Source organism: Pseudophryne corroboree, chromosome 2, assembly GCF_028390025.1.
Source record: "Pseudophryne corroboree isolate aPseCor3 chromosome 2, aPseCor3.hap2, whole genome shotgun sequence".
NCBI classification, from domain to species: Eukaryota; Metazoa; Chordata; class Amphibia; order Anura; family Myobatrachidae; genus Pseudophryne; species Pseudophryne corroboree.
The window spans coordinates 205,036,506-205,054,458 of NC_086445.1; the positions used below are offsets into that span (position 1 = coordinate 205,036,506).

At 46.9% G+C, this 17,953-nt stretch overlaps 2 protein-coding genes across 3 annotated transcripts in view; one reads left to right on the plus strand and one right to left on the minus strand.

Moving 5' to 3' along the window:
- The window catches only part of SENP1 (SUMO specific peptidase 1), a 150,668-nt gene extending 133,422 nt beyond the window's left edge, over positions 1 to 17,246 (minus strand). The window contains exons 1-2 of one of the 2 annotated variants that reach the window (XM_063952244.1): positions 16,985 to 17,246; positions 15,005 to 15,055 (exon numbers count right to left, since the gene is read on the minus strand). In XM_063952244.1, coding sequence (XP_063808314.1) covers positions 15,005 to 15,008 — 4 coding nt within the window. In that variant the 5' untranslated portion in view covers positions 15,009 to 15,055; positions 16,985 to 17,246. Of the gene's footprint in view, positions 1 to 15,004; positions 15,056 to 16,758; positions 16,960 to 16,984 lie in introns of those variants that run through there. The other variant, XM_063952245.1, reaches the window with a different exon arrangement.
- A 394-nt stretch (positions 17,247 to 17,640) lies between these two features.
- Positions 17,641 to 17,953, plus strand: part of LOC135009056 (ATP-dependent 6-phosphofructokinase, muscle type) — a 237,126-nt gene continuing 236,813 nt past the window's right edge. Inside the window, exon 1 of the mRNA XM_063952247.1 lies at positions 17,641 to 17,696. Coding sequence (XP_063808317.1) covers positions 17,672 to 17,696 — 25 coding nt within the window. The 5' untranslated portion in view covers positions 17,641 to 17,671. The remainder of the gene's footprint in view (positions 17,697 to 17,953) is intronic.

A 17,953-nucleotide genomic window follows, 5' to 3' on the forward strand; every position in this document is an offset into this window, starting at 1 on the left:
ATACACTGTATCCCAGGCACTTTTAGATTATTTTCAACTGGTTTTGAATATGAGATTGTAATTTCTTCATGAATAGCAGCCTTCAGTACAATAATGGTTCTTAGTCAATGTTTTTTGACCTCAGTTGTCAGATGTCCCCGTTGGCTGTACAGCAGCCTTTCGTGAAGCAGATGAGGATTGTTTTTTACTTAGTAATGAAGATTCTGCTCGTTAACGTAGCCAAATGAACGCGAGATTTGTCAAGAAATTGCAGCAATGACCTTTCAAATGATGCAAAACTTCGGAAATGGACTACAAATGTGTATCACAAATTAAGGCTACCACCTGGCCAATATATTCCAAACCTATTGAAAATAAACTGTATTGCAGGCACTTTTAGATAATGGGTGGTGATTCAATCAGCCACGTTAAATTGGCTTTTTTTTTTTTTAAAAAATTTTGCTAAAAATTTTTTTCCCCGGGCAATTCAATAAATGCACATTTTTTCTGTGATCAACTTAATGACTCCCTGGGGATCAACTGAATTCCTCCTAAGTACAAAAGTTTTGAATAGCATTTACCGTACCTTTTTGTTAACTTTTAAAGTCCGGGAGGTTTTTATTGCCTCACCCAGTATAAACATTCACTCACTCAAAATAGAGTATGGCCTCATGCCAAACAGTAATGTACAGAGGGAAAAAGATGCAGGTGCACTATCTCACACTAGCTCAACCTATAATAACCAGAGGCATTTACCATAATCCTGGCCAGGGCTATGTGCTTACCCACCGCACCAAGACATTTGTTTATTATGGCAGTAAATATTGGGGGGATTCTCTGGGGCACGGGGCTTCCTGGACCTGCCGTGGATGGACACCCTCGGGGCATTACAATCTAACATTTATTTTAATACACTATGGCACTTATAGTTTGTTACATACATGTGTAACACTTTCACACCATTCTTTTTCACATTACTCACACATGCAGTAGTAGCTGCTCCTACCAATTTAACTCTTTACTTGCATCACTCATGCGGTGCCCTGGGGTTGTCTTGCTGGGTGGCTTTGGGATGTCCTGCCCCCTGGACCTGAACCCCTGCAGTTAGTGTTAGGGACTTTCCCAATGAGAGGCTACCTTGGTGCGGTGGGTAAGCTCATAGCCCTGGCCAGGATTATGCCAAATGCCTCTGGTTATATTACAGGTTGAGCTAGTGTACAAGCATCTTTTTCCCTCTGCACATTGTATTAAGTCTCAAGTAGAGTAGCACCTCATTACCTAATTATGGTGTGCAAACCAGGGCCTCCCTTCCTTTGAAACAGTAATGTAGCAAAAGTATATCTGCATTCATGTATTTCATCAATGGTTTTAATAGATTGCCTTTTACTATAACCCAGAGGTTCTCAAACTCGGTCCTCGGGGGCCCACACAGTGCATGTTTTGCAGGTCTCCTCACAGAATCGCAAGTGAAATAATTAGCTCCACCTGTGGACCTTTTAAAATGTGTCAGTGAGTAATTAATACACCTGTGCACCTGCTGGGTTACCTGCAAAACATGCAGTGTGTGCCCCCGAGGACCGAGTTTGAGAACCTCTGCTATAACCTTTACCAATTTACCAGACATCAGGCCCCATTATCTCTCCACTTTGTAATTGAGCATTTTTCTAATTGATAGTAAATGAGGCCATACACTGCAGTTATCGGCTGATTGGACAGCTAAGTGCAAAGTGTATTGGTTTGTCAGGCATGACAACTTTCTGCATGCCCAAAAGATGTGATAGTTTGATACTCAGATCTGACAGTGAATGTACTCACCATCAGACAGGCCAGTTATCTAACAGTATATAGCAATTTCAGTCTGTCTGTCTGATGGTGAGTGATCTGACAGTGTATGGCCAGCATTACTATTTACCTTCTCTTTCAACATTGTTTAATTCAGGAGCTTGTTGATTTCATAAAGGCTATGTTTAATACAATTACCTTTCTCTAGCATATACTATTTTCATATATCACATATCCAGAACACTTTAGTCATGCGCACCACACAATTTTCTTTCATTATGCATTTACTATATTGCCTTCCTTTATAATAGAAACATGATATGTACATCCTATAGCGTATGGTCATGCTCTGTTGCCCAGAGACTTCAGTCTCCAGCTTCTAATTGATCACCATTAACCAAAAAAAATAGGGTCAAGAAAATAAGAATTTACTTACCGATAATTCTATTTCTCGGAGTCCGTAGTGGATGCTGGGGTTCCTGAAAGGACCATGGGGAATAGCGGCTCCGCAGGAGACAGGGCACAAAAGTAAAGCTTTTACAGGTCAGGTGGTGTGTACTGGCTCCTCCCCCTATGACCCTCCTCCAGACTCCAGTTAGGTACTGTGCCCGGACGAGCGTACACAATAAGGGAGGATTTTGAATCCCGGGTAAGACTCATACCAGCCACACCAATCACACCGTACAACTTGTGATCTAAACCCAGTTAACAGTATGATAACAGAGGAGCCTCTGAAAGATGGCTTCCTAAACAATAACCCGAATTAGTTAACAATAACTATGTACAAGTATTGCAGATAATCCGCACTTGGGATGGGCGCCCAGCATCCACTACGGACTCCGAGAAATAGAATTATCGGTAAGTAAATTCTTATTTTCTCTATCGTCCTAAGTGGATGCTGGGGTTCCTGAAAGGACCATGGGGATTATACCAAAGCTCCCAAACGGGCGGGAGAGTGCGGATGACTCTGCAGCACCGAATGAGAGAACTCCAGGTCCTCCTTTGCCAGGGTATCAAATTTGTAAAAATTTACAAACGTGTTCTCCCCTGACCACGTAGCTGCTCGGCAGAGTTGTAATGCCGAGACCCCTCGGGCAGCCGCCCAAGATGAGCCCACCTTCCTTGCGGAATGGGCCTTAACAGATTTAGGCTGTGGCAGGCCTGCCACAGAATGTACAAGTTGAATTTTGTTACAAATCCAACGAGCAATCGACTGCTTAGAAGCAGGTGCACCCAACTTGTTGGGTGCATACAGTATAAACAGCGAGTCAGATTTTCTGACTCCAGCCGTCCTTTAAATGTATATTTTTTTAAGGCTCTGACAACGTCCAACAACTTGGAGTCCTTCAAGTCGTCTGTAGCCGCAGGCACTACAATAGGCTGGTTCAGGTGAAACGCTGATACCACCTTAGGGAGAAAATGCGGACGCGTCCGCAGCTCTGCCCTATGTCGAATGGAAAATTAAATAAGGGCTTTTATAAAACAAAGCCGCCAGTTCAGATACTCTCCCGGCCGAAGCCAGGGCCAGTAACATAGTCACTTTCCATGTGAGATATTTCAAATCCACATTCTTTAGTGGTTCAAACCAATTGGATTTGAGGAAATCTAAACTACATTTAGATCCCACGGTGCCACCTTAGGCACCACAGGAGGCTGTATATGCAGTACTCCTTTGATAAAAATCTGGACCTCAGGGACTGAGGCCAATTCTTTTTGGAAGAATATTGATAGGGCCGAAATTTGAACCTTAATAGATCCCAATTTGAGACCCATAGACAATCCTGATTGCAGGAAATGTAGGAAAACGACCCAGTTGAAATTCCTCCATCGGAGCACTCCGCTGCTCGCACCACGCAACATATTTTCGCCAAATACGGCGATAATGCTTCGCGGTGACTTCCTTCCTTGCCTTTATCAAGGTAGGAATGACTTCTTCTGGAATGCCTTTTCCTTTTAGGATCTGGCATTCAAACGCCATGCCGTCAAACGCAGCCGCGGTAAGTCTTGAAAAAGACAAGGACCCTGCTGAAGCAGGTCCCTTCTCAGAAGTAGAGGCCACGGATCGTCCGTGACCATCTCTTGAAGTTCCGGGTACCAAGTCCTTCTTGGCCAATCCGGAGCCACTAGTCTTACTCCTCTTTGCCGTATAATCCTCAATACCTTTGGTATGAGAGGCAGAGGAGGAAACACATATACCGACTGGTACACCCAAGGTGTTACCAGCGCGTCCACAGCTATTGCCTGCGGATCTCTTGACCTGGCGCAATACCTGTCCAGTGTTTTGTTGAGGCGAGACGCCATCATGTCCACCATTGGTTTTACCCAACGGTTTAATAGCATGTGGAAAACTTCTGGATGAAGTCCCCACTCTCCCGGGTGAAGGTCGTGTCTGCTGAGGAAGTCTGCTTCCCAGTTGTCCACGCCCGGGATGAATACTGCTGACAGTGCTATCACGTGATTCTCCGCCCAGCGAAGGATCCTGGCAGCTTCTGCCATTGCCCTCCTGCTTCTTGTGCCGCCCTGTCTGTTTACATGGGCGACTGCCGTGATGTTGTCCGACTGGATCAACACCGGTCTTCCTTGAAGCAGAGGTTCCACCTGGCTTAGAGCATTGTAGATTGCTCTTAGTTCCAGAATGCTTATGTGAAGAGACTTTTTCAGGCTCGACCACACTCCCTGGAAATTTCTTCCCTGTGTGACTGCTCCCCAGCCTCTCAGGCTGGCATCCGTGGTCACCAGGATCCAATCCTGCATGCCGAATCTGCGGCCCTCCAATAGATGAGCCTCCTGCAACCACCACAGAAGGGATACCCTTGTCCTCGGCGACAGGGTTATCCGCAGGTGCATCTGAAGATGCGACCCTGACCATTTGTCCAACAGATCCCTTTGCATGGAATCTGCCGAAAGGGATTGCTTCGTAAGAAGCTACCATTTTTTCCCAGGACTCTTGTGCATTGATGTACAGACACCTTTCCTGGTTTTAGGAGGTTCCTGACCAGGTCAGATAACTCCTTGGCTTTTTCTTCGGGAAGAAAAACCTTTTTCTGAACTGTGTCCAGAATCATCCCCAGGAACAGCAGACGAGTTGTCGGCATTAATTTGGATTTTGGAATATTCAGAATCCATCCGTGCTGCTTTAGCACCTCTTGAGATAGTGCTAAACCCATCTCTAGCTGTTCTCTGGACCTTGCCCTTATTAGGAGATCGTCCAAGTATGGGATAATTAATACGCCTTTTCTTCGAAGAAGAAATATTATCTCGGCCATTACCTTTGTAAAGACCCGAGGTGCCGTGGACAAACCAAACGGCAGCGTCTGAAACTGATAGTGACAGTTTTGTACAACGAACCTGAGGTACCCCTGGTGTGAGGGGTAATTGGAACGTGGAGATACGCATCCTTGATGTCCAAGGATACCATAAAGTCCCCTTCTTCCAGGTTCGCTATCACTGCTCTGAGTGACTCCATCTTGAACTTGGACTTCTTTATGTACAGGTTCAAGGACTTCAGATTTAGAATAGGCCTTACCGAGCCATCCGGCTTCGGTACCACAAAAAGAGTGGAATAATACCCCTTCCCTTGTTGTAGAAGAGGTACCTTGACTATCACCTTGCTGAGAATACAGCTTGTGAATGGCTTCCAAAACCGTCTCCCTTTCTGAGGGGGACGTTGGTAAAGCAGACTTCAGTAAACGGCGAGGTGGCTCGGTCTCTAATTTCAACCTGTACCCCTGAGATATTATCTGCAGGATCCAGGGATTTACCTGCGAGTGAGCCCACTGCGCGCTGTAATTCTTGAGACGACCGCCTACCGCCCCCGAGTCCGCTTGCGAAGCCCCAGCGTCATGCTGAGGCTTTTGTAGAAGCCGGGGAGGGCTTCTGTTCCTGGGAAGGAGCTGCCTGTTGCTGTCTCTTCCCTCGTCCTCTGCCTCGTGGCAGATATGAATAGCCCTTTGCTCTCTTATTTTTAAAGGAACGAAAGGGCTGCGGTTGAAAGGTCGGTGCCTTTTTCTGTTGGGGAGTGACTTGAGGTAGAAAGGTGGATTTCCCGGCCGTAGCCGTGGCCACCAAATCCGATAGACCGACCCCAAATAACTCCTCTACGCATCGCCTGTCCACTGTCGTGTCCATAAAGCTCTTCTGGCCGAAATGGACATAGCACTTACCCGTGATGCCAGTGTGCAGATATCTCTCTGTGCATCACGCATATAAAGAAATGCATCCTTTATTTGTTCTAACGACAGTAAAATATTGTCCCTGTCCAGGGTATCAATATTTTCGATCAGGGACTCTGACCAAACTACCCCAGCACTGCACATCCAGGCAGTCGCAATAGCTGGTCGTAGTATAACACCTGCATGTGTGTATATACCTTTTTGGATATTTTCCATCCTCCTATCTGATGGATCTTTAAGTGCGGCCGTCTCAGGAGAGGGTAACGCCACTTGTTTTGATAAGCGTGTTAGCGCTTTGTCCACCCTAGGAGGTGTTTCCCAGCGCTCCCTAACCTCTGGCGGGAAAGGGTATAAAGCCAATAACTTCTTTGAAATTAGCAGTTTTTTATCGGGGCACCCCACGCTTCATCACACACGTCATTTAATTCTTCTGATTCGGTACAAACTACTGGTAGTTTTTTCACACCCCACATAATACCCTGTTTAGTGGTACCTGTAGTATCAGCTAAATGTAACATCTCCTTTATTGCCAAAATCATATAACGTGTGGCCCTACTGGAAAATACGGTTGATTCGTCACCTTCACCACCGGAATCAGTGCCTGTGTCTGGGTCTGTGTCGACCGACTGAGGCAAGGGGCGTTTTACAGCCCCTGACGGTGTTTGAGGCGCCTGGACAGGCACTAATTGAGTGTCCGGCCGCCTCATGTCGGCAAACGACTGCTTAAGCGAGTTGACGCTATCCCGTAATTCCACAAATAAAGGCATCCATTCTGGTGTCGACCCCCTAGGAGGTGACATCCTCATATTTGGCAATTGCTCCGCCTCCACACCAATAACGTCCTCATACATGTCGACACACACGTACCGACACACAGCAGACACACAGGGAATGCTCTATACGAAGACAGGACCCACTAGCCCTTTGGGGAGACAGAGGGAGAGTCTGCCAGCACACACCAAAAAGCGCTATATATGACAGGGATAGCCTTATGATTAAGTGCTCCCTTATAGCTGCTTTTATATTAATATATTGCCATTTATTTTGCCCCCCCTCTCTGTTATACCCTGTTTCTGTAGTGCAGTGCAGGGGAGAGACCTGGGAGCCTTCCTGACCAGCGGAGCTGTGACAGAAAATGGCGCCGTGTGCTGAGGAGATGAGCCCGCCGAAAAAGGGGCGGGGCCTGTCTCCCGCTATTTAGTACATTTAGGCAGGGGTAAATATCTCCATATAGCCTCTGGGGCTATATGTGAGGTATTTTTAGCCTTTTTAAAGGTTTTCATTTGCCTCCCAGGGCGCCCCCCCCCCCAGCGCCCTGCACCCTCAGTGACTGCCGTGTGAAGTGTGCTGAGAGGAAAATGGCGCACAGCTGCAGTGCTGTGCGCTACCTTAAGAAGACTGCAGGAGTCTTCAGCCGCCGATTCTGGACCTCTTCTTGCTTCAGCATCTGTGAGGGGGCCGGCGGCGTGGCTCCGGTGACCATCCAGGCTGTACCTGTGATCGTCCCTCTGGAGCTTCATGTCCAGTAGCCAAGAAGCCAATCCATCCTGCACGCAGGCGAGTTCACTTCTTCTCCCCTCTGTCCCTCGTTGCAGTGATCCTGTTGCCAGCAGGAATCACTGTAAAATAAAAAACCTAAGCTAAACTCTCTAAGCAGCTCTTTATGAGAGCCACCTAGAATTGCACCCTTCTCGGCCGGGCACAAAAATCTAACTGGAGTCTGGAGGAGGGTCATAGGGGGAGGAGCCAGTACACACCACCTGACCTGTAAAAGCTTTACTTTTGTGCCCTGTCTCCTGCGGAGCCGCTATTCCCCATGGTCCTTTCAGGAACCCCAGCATCCACTTAGGACGATAGAGAAATTGGTGCTTTCCGATTTATATGAAATTTAGAATTTAACATTTATTTCAATTACTTGTTTTTGTTTGGCTTTTTTTATACATCAATACTGCAATATTTATACAGGTTGAGTATCCCTTATCCAAAATGCTTGGGACCAGAGGTAATTTGGATATCGGATTTTTCCGTATTTTGGAATAATTGCATACCATAAGGAGATATCATGGTGATGGGACCTAAATCTAAGCACAGAATGCATTTATGTTTCATATACACCATATACACACAGCCTGAAGGTAGTTTTAGCCAATATTTTTTATAACTTTGTGCATTAAACAAAGTGTGTGTACATTCACACAATTCATTTATGTTTCATATACACCTTATACACACAGCCTGAAGGTCATTTAATACAATATATTTAATAACTGTGTATTAAACAAAGTTTGTGTACATTAAGCCATCAAAAAACAAAGGTTTCACTATCTCACTCTCAAAAAAGTCCGTATTTCGGAATATTTGGATATGGGATACTCAACCTGTATTGGAATATTTTGATTTATAGTAGTATTTTGTCAACTTCTGCGGTCAATTACCCATATTCACTGTGAGAACTGTGTCCCTGAAGAAGACTTCAGAGAAGATATGTAGGGTTCTCCTGGTGGATTAAACCACATTGCAGATTCTGAACAGGCACCTCTGGACCAGCAATTTCTGTGTGTATGTGTGTAGGATCATTTATCCAAACTACTTGGGTTTTTATAGAGCATTCAGAAACCAATAATACTGCACTATAGCTAAAAAGTTTTCTGCATTTTACCTTATCCAAACATGCCTTATAAAATTCCTAGAAAGCTTCTTATGAGTCTATTTTAATTCTATACACACACACACACACACACACACACACACACACACACGTACGTTCATATACAAATTCCATCTACAGGAAGAAAAAAAAATAAGATTTTACTTACCGATAAATCTATTTCTCGTAGTCCGTAGTGGATGCTGGGACTCCGTCAGGACCATGGGGATTAGCGGCTCCGCAGGAGACAGGGCACAAAAATAAAAGCTTTAGGACTAGGTGGTGTGCACTGGCTCCTCCCCCTATGACCCTCCTCCAAGCCTCAGTTAGGATACTGTGCCCGGACGAGCGTACACAATAAGGAAGGATTTTGAATCCCGGGTAAGACTCATACCAGCCACACCAATCACATCGTACAACCTGTGATCTGAACCCAGTTAACAGTATGACAAACGTAGGAGCCTCTGAACAGACGGCTCACAACAATAACAACCCGATTTTTTTGTAACAATAACTATGTACAAGTATTGCAGACAATCCGCACTTGGGATGGGCGCCCAGCATCCACTACGGACTACGAGAAATAGATTTATCGGTAAGTAAAATCTTATTTTCTCTGACGTCCTAGTGGATGCTGGGACTCCGTCAGGACCATGGGGATTATACCAAAGCTCCCAAACGGGCGGGAGAGTGCGGATGACTCTGCAGCACCGAATGAGAGAACTCCAGGTCCTCTTTAGCCAGGGTATCAAATTTGTAGAATTTTACAAACGTGTTCTCCCCCGACCACGTAGCTGCTCGGCAGAGTTGTAATGCCGAGACCCCTCGGGCAGCCGCCCAAGATGAGCCCACCTTCCTTGTGGAATGGGCCTTGATAGATTTAGGCTGTGGCAGGCCTGCCACAGAATGTGCAAGTTGAATTGTGCTACAAATCCAACGAGCAATCGTCTGCTTAGAAGCAGGAGCACCCAGCTTGTTGGGTGCATACAGTATAAACAGCGAGTCAGATTTTCTGACTCCAGCCGTCCTTGAAATATATATTTTCAATGCCCTGACAACGTCCAGCAACTTGGAATCCTCCAAATCGCTAGTAGCCGCAGGCACCACAATAGGCTGGTTCAGGTGAAACGCTGAAACCACCTTAGGCAGAAACTGAGGACGCGTCCGCAGTTCTGCCCTGTCCGAATGGAAAATCAGATATGGGCTTTTATACGATAAAGCCGCCAATTCTGACACTCTCCTGGCTGAAGCCAGGGCCAGTAGCATGGTTACTTTCCATGTAAGATATTTCAAATCCACCGATTTGAGTGGCTCAAACCAATGGGATTTGAGAAAATCCAAAACTACATTAAGATCCCACGGAGCCACTGGGGGCACAACCGGGGGCTGTATATGTAGTACTCCTTTTACAAAAGTCTGGACTTCAGGAACTGAAGCCAATTCTTTCTGGAAGAAAATCGACAGGGCCGAAATTTGAACCTTAATGGACCCTAATTTGAGGCCCATAGACAATCCTGTTTACAGGAAATGTAGGAATCGACCCAGTTGAAATTCCTCCGTCGGGGCCTTCCTGGCCTCACACCACGCAACATATTTTCTCCAAATGCGGTGATAATGTTGTGCAGTCACCTCCTTCCTGGCTTTTACCAGGGTAGGGATGACCTCTTCCGGAATGCCTTTTTCCCTTAGAATTCGGCGTTCAACCGCCATGCCGTCAAACGCAGCCGCGGTAAGTCTTGGAATAGACACGGTCCCTGCTGAAGCAGGTCCCGTCTTAGAGGTAGAGGCCACGGATCTTCCGTGAGCATCTCCTGAAGTTCCGGGTACCAAGTTCTTCTTGGCCAATCCGGAGCCACGAGTATCGTTCTTACTCCCCTTTGCCGTATAATTCTCAGTACTTTTGGTATGAGAGGCAGAGGAGGAAACACATACACTGACTGGAACACCCACGGTGTTACCAGAACGTCCACAGCTATTGCCTGAGGGTCTCTTGACCTGGCGCAATACCTGTCCAGTTTTTTGTTGAGGCGGGACGCCATCATATCCACCTTTGGTTTTTCCCAACGGTTCACAATCATGTGGAAGACTTCTGGATGAAGTCCCCACTCTCCCGGGTGTAGATCGTGTCTGCTGAGGAAGTCCGCTTCCCAGTTGTCCACTCCCGGAATGAACACTGCTGACTTTGCTATCACATGATCTTCCGCCCAGCGAAGAATCCTTGCAGCTTCTGCCATTGCCCTCCTGCTTCTTGTGCCGCCCTGTCTGTTTACGTGGGCGACTGCCGTGATGTTGTCCGACTGGATCAACACCGGCTGACCCTGAAGCAGGGGTTTTGCCAGGCTTAGAGCATTGGAAATCGCTCTTAGCTCCAGTATATTTATGTGAAGAGACATCTCCAGGCTTGACCACACTCCCTGGAAGTTTCTTCCCTGTGTGACCGCTCCCCAGCCTCTCAGACTGGCATCCGTGGTCACCAGGACCCAGTCCTGTATGCCGAATCTGCGGCCCTCTAACAGATGAGCACTCTGCAACCACCACAGAAGAGACACCCTTGTCCGTGGAGACAAAGTTATCCGCTGATGCATCTGCAGATGCGATCCGGACCATTTGTCCAGCAGATCCCACTGAAAAGTTCGTGCGTGGAATCTGCCGAATGGAATCGCTTCGTAAGAAGCCACCATTTTTCCCAGGACTCTTGTGCACTGATGCACAGACACTTTTCCAGGTTTTAGGAGGTTCCTGACAAGTTCGGATAACTCCCTGGCTTTCTCCTCCGGAAGAAACACCTTTTTCTGAACCGTGTCCAGAATCATTCCCAGGAACAGCAGACATGTCGTCGGGGTCAATTGAGATTTTGGAAAATTCAGAATCCACCCGTGCTGTTGCAGCACTACTTGGGTTAGTGCTACTACGTCCTCCAGCTGTTCTCTGGACCTTGCTCTTATCAGGAGATCGTCCAAGTAAGGGATAATTAATACGCCTTTTCTTCGCAGAAGAAACATCATTTCGGCCATTACCTTGGTAAAGACCCGAGGTGCCGTGGACAATCCAAACGGCAGCGTCTGAAACTGATAATGACAGTTTTGCACCACGAACCTGAGGTACCCTTGATGTGAAGGGCAAATTGGGACATGCAGGTAAGCATCCTTGATGTCCAGGGACACCATAAAGTCCCCTTCTTCCAGATTCGCCATCACTGCTCTGAGTGACTCCATCTTGAACTTGAATTTTTGTATGTACAGGTTCAAAGATTTCAGATTTAGAATAGGTCTTACCGAGCCGTCCGGCTTCGGTACCACAAATAGTGTGGAATAATACCCCTTTCCCTGTTGTAGGAGGGGTACCTTGACTATCACCTGCTGAGAATACAGCTTGTGAATGGCTTCCAATACCGTCGCCCTGTCTGAGGGAGACGTTGGCAGAGCAGACTTTAGGAACCGGCGAGGGGGAGACTTCTCGAATTCCAACCTGTAACCCTGAGATACTACCTGCAGGATCCAGGGGTCCACCTGTGAGTGAGCCCACTGTGCGCTGAAATTCTTGAGTCGACCCCCCACCGCCCCTGAGCCCGCTTGTAAAGCCCCAACGTCATGCTGAGGGCTTTGCAGAAGCCGGGGAGGGCTTCTGCTCCTGGGAGGGAGCTGCTTGGTGCACTCTCTTACCCTTTCCTTTGCCTCGGGGCAGATATGACTGTCCTTTTGCCCGCTTGTTCTTATAGGAACGAAAGGACTGCGGCTGAAAAGACGGTGTCTTTTTCTGTTGGGAGGGGACCTGAGGTAAAAAGGTGGATTTCCCGGCTGTTGCCGTGGCCACCAAATCCGATAGACCGACCCCAAATAATTCCTCCCCTTTATACGGCAATACTTCCATATGCCGTTTGGAATCCGCATCACCTGACCACTGTCGCGTCCATAAACTTCTTCTGGCAGATATGGACATCGCACTTACTCTCGATGCCAGAGTGCAAATATCCCACTGAGCATCTCGCATATAAAGAAAAGCATCCTTTAATTGCTCTATAGTCAATAAAATACTGTCCCTATCCAGGGTATCAATATTTTCAGTCAGGGAATCCGACCAACCCACCCCAGCACTGCACATCCATGCTGAGGCGATGGCTGGTCGCAGTATAACACCAGTATGAGTGTATATACTTTTCAGGGTAGTTTCCAGCCTCCTATCAGCTGGATCCTTGAGGGCGGCCGTTTCAGGAGACGGTAACGCCACTTGTTTTGATAAGCGTGTGAGTGCCTTATCCACCCTAGGGGGTGTTTCCCAGCGCGCCCTAACCTCTGGCGGGAAAGGATATAATGCCAATAACTTCTTTGAAATTAGCAGTTTTCTATCGGGGTTAACCCACGCTTCATCACACACTTCATTCAATTCCTCTGATTCAGGAAAAACTACAGGTAGTTTTTTCAGACCCCACATAATACCCCTTTTTGTGGTACTTGCAGTATCAGAGATATGCAAAGCCTCCTTCATTGCCGTGATCATATAACGTGTGGCCCTACTGGAAAATACGTTTGTTTCTTCACCGTCGACACTAGATTCGGTGTCCGTGTCTGGGTCTGTGTCGACCGACTGAGGTAAAGGGCGTTTTACAGCCCCTGACGGTGTCTGAGACGCCTGGACAGGTACTAACTGGTTTGCCGGCCGTCTCATGTCGTCAACTTAATTTAGTAACGTGCTGACATTATCACGTAATTCCATAAACAAAGCCATCCATTCCGGTGTCGACTCCCTAGGGGGTGACATCACCATTACCGGCAATTGCTCCGCCTCCACACCAACATCGTCCTCATACATGTCGACACACACGTACCGACACACAGCAGACACACAGGGAATGCTCTTATCGAAGACAGGACCCCACTAGCCCTTTGGGGAGACAGAGGGAGAGTTTGCCAGCACACACCCAAGCGCTATAAATATATAGGAACAACCCTACAGAAGTGTTGTTTCCTTTATAGCAGCTTAATATATCAATATCGCCAAAAAAGTGCCCCCCCTCTCTGTTTTTTTTTTTTACCCTGTTTCTGTAGTGCAGTGCAGGGGAGAGTCCTGGGAGCCTTCCTCGCAGCGGAGCTGTGCAGGAAAATGGCGCTGTGTGCTGAGGAGATAGGCCCCGCCCCCTATTTCGGCGGGCTCTTCTCCCGGTGTTTGTGAGACCTGGCAGGGGTTAAATACATCCATATAGCCCCAGGGGCTATATGTGATGTATTTTTAGCCAGAACAAGGTATTGTCATTGCTGCCCAGGGCGCCCCCCCCCCCAGCGCCCTGCACCCTCAGTGACCGCTGGTGTGAAGTGTGCTGACAACAATGGCGCACAGCTGCAGTGCTGTGCGCTACCTCATGAAGACTGAAAAGTCTTCTGCCGCCGGTTTCTGGACCTCTTCACTTTTCGGCATCTGCAAGGGGGTCGGCGGCGCGGCTCCGGGACCGGACTCCATGGCTGGGCCTGTGTTCGATCCCTCTGGAGCTAATGGTGTCCAGTAGCCTAAGAAGCCAATCCATCCTGCACGCAGGTGAGTTCACTTCTTCTCCCCTAAGTCCCTCGTTGCAGTGAGCCTGTTGCCAGCAGGACTCACTGAAAATAAAAAACCTAATAACTTTTTTTAAGCAGCTCTTTAGGAGAGCCACCTAGATTGCACCCTGCTCGGACGGGCACAAAAACCTAACTGAGGCTTGGAGGAGGGTCATAGGGGGAGGAGCCAGTGCACACCACCTAGTCCTAAAGCTTTTATTTTTGTGCCCTGTCTCCTGCGGAGCCGCTAATCCCCATGGTCCTGACGGAGTCCCAGCATCCACTAGGACGTCAGAGAAATAGCAGCTCAAGGACAAAGCACTCACTCTGCCTCTATGAAACATTGGGAATATTTTAATATTATACTAGACTGAATTGAAAGATCTGTAATGCCACCTTTTGTTTCCTTTTGGTTGGAGTTTGCATTCATTTGCAAAGGCACCAGAGCTTCCCTTTAACATGAAGTTAGGGAACAAGGCCATCCTTTAGAATGTAAGCTTTCACGAGCAGGGCCCTCTTTCCTCATGTGCTTTTCCGTTTATTACTTCTTAACCCATTTTCTTTTCAATACTCCCATTTGACGGACCCAAATCCCCCGGTTTTCTGCCGCCCCGATACTTATTTCAGTGTTGTCTGCTGACAGCTGTTTATATACATTGTACTTGTCCTATAGTGTCTTGAATTGTAAGTCACCGTTTTCTTGTTTTGCTTATTTGTTTATGTACTCTGTAATTGGGCGCTGTGGATCCCATACAGCACCATATAAAGGATAATAATAATTCAACATAAAGGTCTTGGAAATTTGGTCACATGTAATTTTTACCACAATACTTTTTATTGCTCACAAAATTACTTCAGTAATTTTTACTTTTGTAATTAAAGGTCATATCACTTACCCATATTAAGTTCTATTACATCCCTGGTATCACAAAGAAAGTTTCCAAAGTCTGCAAAAACAAGATAAAAGTTTCAGAAAAGGGTATCAAAAAAGTACTGTATTGTGTAATTGTTAGTATTACTGCCTCACAGTACAGAGGTCATGGGTTTGATTCCCACCAAGGAATTAACTGTGTGCAGTTTGTATATCTCCCCATGCATGTTTAGGGCAGACTGGATAGGCCAAGTAGTTCTGCCGTCAAATTCTATGTTTCTATGTAGTCAAACATTGAATGAAAATCTCTCTTTTATGAACAAATGTGTATTAAATTATACTGAAGACCTTCATTGAGAATTTGTAATAACCCATACTGCTACTTAGCTCTTTCTAGTGAGAATGCCACCTGAAGAGTGCTTTTTGCTGACCCCACTCTATCATGCTCCAAACACAGACCCTTCCCACGATGTACTATAAACCAAACAACTAACCACATATGGCCACATTGCATTGTTGACAATAAGCAAGTCATTACAAAATTAAATTCATTCCACACTGCTGAGTGAACAAAATAATCAGGTTTTGGCACAAGCCTTAACATAAAGAAAAAAAGAAAAAAAAAGGAAGCATGAACAAAACCTTCTCTACTGGTTTTAATGATTTAGTATTTTTAGACAGTAAATTACGTCATTTGGGATTATTACAAATCAGTGCTTACGAAACAGGCCAAGCCAATGAATCATATGCAAGTGTAACACAATTACGTATTCACTATACTATACATTTTCACCAGTTCTGACTTTCAGCTGTTATACCATGACCTAAGAAGTCACTAAAGGAAAATATTCCTGGCAAAAGAACCACTCATGACCCCATTTGTGGGATAAGGGGGCCATGTACTGAACAATGGTATGTTTGTATCCAAATACATTTTATCCATGTGCACTAACACTAGTTACCCTTGCCAGACACACTAGAGACCCAACACTACAACTAATACCCATGCACACAATCAGCACCTTCCCGTATGTTTCTTTCAGTTTCATTGTTACACAGTACTGTATCTATGTGCTACCACCAGAGATATTTCTTCCAAGAGAAGAACACAATCATAACTTTGCTGTCAGCTAACCCAGAAACAGCCTCCGTATTGTGGAAGATACATGGGAGCGACAAAACTGCTTTGGCACAATTACTGCCAGGATTGAATGATTACCAAAGAGCACAAGCTGCAAGTAGCGTCATTAGTGGCAAGCTAGGGGGGCAGAGCAGCAGCGGGCCACGCCAGTAGCACTACTAGTAACATGGCAGCTGGAGATAGCCCAAGCAGCACCAGGAGCTGTGGCTACAACAGACAGGTGCTATATAAGAACGTGGCTGAGCTACCCACCGGCGCCTAAGGACAAGGGCAGGGTCTCTAAGAGAATGCTGTGACCTGTAGTACCACAACCAGCTGGAGAGCCCGTCCAAGCAGCACCAGAAGGTGTGAACACGGTACACAGGTGAAATATAAAAACATGGCTGAGCCACCCACCGGCACCTAAGACAAGGGCAGGGTCTCTAACTGGTAGGGCATGCTGTAACCTGTAGTACCACTACAGCAGCTGAAGAGCCTTCCCAAGCAGCAGCTGTGGCTACAATAGACAGGTCCTATGTAAGGACATGTGAACCATCCACTGGTATGCAAGACAAATGCTCTAGGTGGAAGGGCATGCTGGGACCTGTAGTACCACAGGCTGCCCAGCTCTGACAGGAAGGGTAATGCAGTCTACACACCGTGTCACTTGCACACGGGGGAGGTAACCGCCGCACACTGTGTGACACACAGGGGGTGTGAGGGAGGGAAACCCTCGCCGGCTCCCTCAGACAGGATCCCCAGTGCGGCCAGGCGGGACGCGGCTTAGCACCACCTCCCCTCATCGATCGCATGCTCTCTCCTCGCGTTATTTATCACTGTTCCCCTCTTCCCCACGGCCGCCGGGCTCTTGGCGCGCAGACTCACCTTACACCCGCCCACCGGCCTGCTGAAAATCGGCTTTGCGACAGCCGTGAGTGAGGAGCTGCCCGGCGAAGCGGAGTCTGGACGTCGGGGACGGTGATTGAGCTTGTGTCTGCCTGTGGGAGTCCCACTGCGACCGGGAGACGGCTATTTACAGCCCGGCGCTGCAATAAGCAAGCATCGGAAATCCCTTGTACTGTGTTCGGCTGCTTGTCAATAAAGTTACCGTTGTTGACAGGGAAATACCCCCGCTGGGAGTGTTCTTTGTCTCCGCGGGTGGGCGCCCTGAGAGATAATAGGGCCGGTCATGTGACCAGGTGCGCGGTGTTCGCCGCCATATTTGATGTGGTAAATAATAAACAATAGGAAACGTAATTAAAGTATCCCATGAATACATCGTGATCTGTCTCATTACAGTTTTATTGTATACACCTGCTGTATAACTAGGGTGTTTATACAGTGTTGTTGTTTTTTTTTTTAACTGATTGCGCCCATTTGGCAAAATAAGCATATGTGCCCTCACGAAAGATGGCTGCTGCAGACGGGTAGACTGAAGCCGGTGGGAGGGGGCGCTGTGGCACAATGTTGAGCTGCCTTGGCTGCTGCATGCGGTGTGCACTGTGCTTAGGGTGAGTGCTTTGCTGAAGCTGATGCCTGTCCTTCACAGATAAGGGAGAGACTGGAGAGAGCATGTCTACCTCACCAGGCCACCAAGGTGATACATTTGGATCATGTCACTAATATACATGTGTAGTGAAATCCGTGATCATCTGTATTCATTGCTCTCATCTTTCACAGCTGAGTGGTCAATGGACAGTTATTTTTATTTACAGTTCATTAAATAAATGGTCACGTTCAGGAAAAGTAGCAGTGACATAGGCACTGGATATCTTCCATTGTTAGATGTTATGTGGATGTGTAAAATTAATTAATTATTTTCTGAGGTTGCGTAACCAGCTACACTACTTTCTG